General features: G+C 64.4%; 1 protein-coding gene across 1 annotated transcript in view; it reads left to right on the forward strand.

Annotated features, from left to right (window-relative positions):
• The window catches only part of LOC132390423 (serine/threonine-protein kinase D3-like), a 63,424-nt gene extending 62,633 nt beyond the window's left edge, over positions 1 to 791 (forward strand). Inside the window, exon 18 of the mRNA XM_059963032.1 lies at positions 531 to 791. Coding sequence (XP_059819015.1) covers positions 531 to 677 — 147 coding nt within the window. The 3' untranslated portion in view covers positions 678 to 791. The remainder of the gene's footprint in view (positions 1 to 530) is intronic.
• The last annotated feature ends 209 nt before the right edge of the window (positions 792 to 1,000 follow it).

Genomic DNA, 1,000 nt, shown 5'->3' on the forward strand with positions numbered 1-1,000 from the left:
CGTTGCCCCAATGTTGCCCTGGATTTCCAGCATCTGCGGGATCTCTTGTGAGGGAGCTCCTCATCTCCCTCCTACTCTTGAGGCTGTGCCCTCAGGTCCCAGACTACCCCCCCCACCCACCTCCGCCGTCTTTAACACACTTGCCCCGTATCCACTTTGTATAGGCCTGGCAACGTTTCAATGAGATGCCACCCCCGCCCCTCCTCCGTTCCCCATTCTTCTCAATTCCAAGAGCCTCCTCGCATCCTTGGGGAGGGAGGGGGGGTTGAGTCAGGAGGGCTGAGAGGGGCCCCAGTCGGAAGGTGAGGTGCTGTACACCGAGGTGGCGTTGCCCCTTGTTGAAACGGTCCAGGATCGGGGTGGGGGGGGGGGGAGGGGGAGGGGGTGGATAGGGAGTGGCCCACTCCTTCACCAGTTCTGGCTGGGGATTTTAATCCAGTTGATGTAATCTCACCCTCCCCCCCCCCCTCTCTACCCCTGCCCCAACCCCACCCTTCTCACTTTCTTCCCGCACCCCCACCCCTCTCCAGGACTTCCAGAGCTGGCTGGACCTGCGGCGCTTCGAGGGGCGGATGGGCCGCCGTTACCTCACGCACGAGTGCGACGACAAGCACTGGCGGGCGCACGCCGAGGAGCACGGCCTGGAATACCCCCGGCTCGCGGGCGCCGCGTCCTGACCCGGGGTGGGTGGTGGTGGATGGAGGCCATCCCGTCGATACCCTGTCTCTGGCGGAGGTAGCCTGCGTGATGGGGAGGCGACCCCCTTCCAGTAGCTCGCTGGGCCCTGGGGGCTGCAGCGTGGCGGGGGGGTTCATTGGCGGGTGGGGTGGGGGCGGGGGAATTAACCAATCAAATCTGTGTTACCGCTCCTGGACCAGCGTAACCCCCCCCCCACCAACACTGGAACTGGCGGGGGGGGGGGTGGTCCCCCCTCGCCTTCACTCCGTCTGTACGCGCCGGATCGCATCTGGACCCGGCTGTAGAATAAACAATAAAAGTT

The sequence above is a fragment of the Hypanus sabinus genome, unplaced genomic scaffold (assembly GCF_030144855.1).
Source record: "Hypanus sabinus isolate sHypSab1 unplaced genomic scaffold, sHypSab1.hap1 scaffold_890, whole genome shotgun sequence".
In the NCBI taxonomy this organism is placed as follows: Eukaryota; Metazoa; Chordata; class Chondrichthyes; order Myliobatiformes; family Dasyatidae; genus Hypanus; species Hypanus sabinus.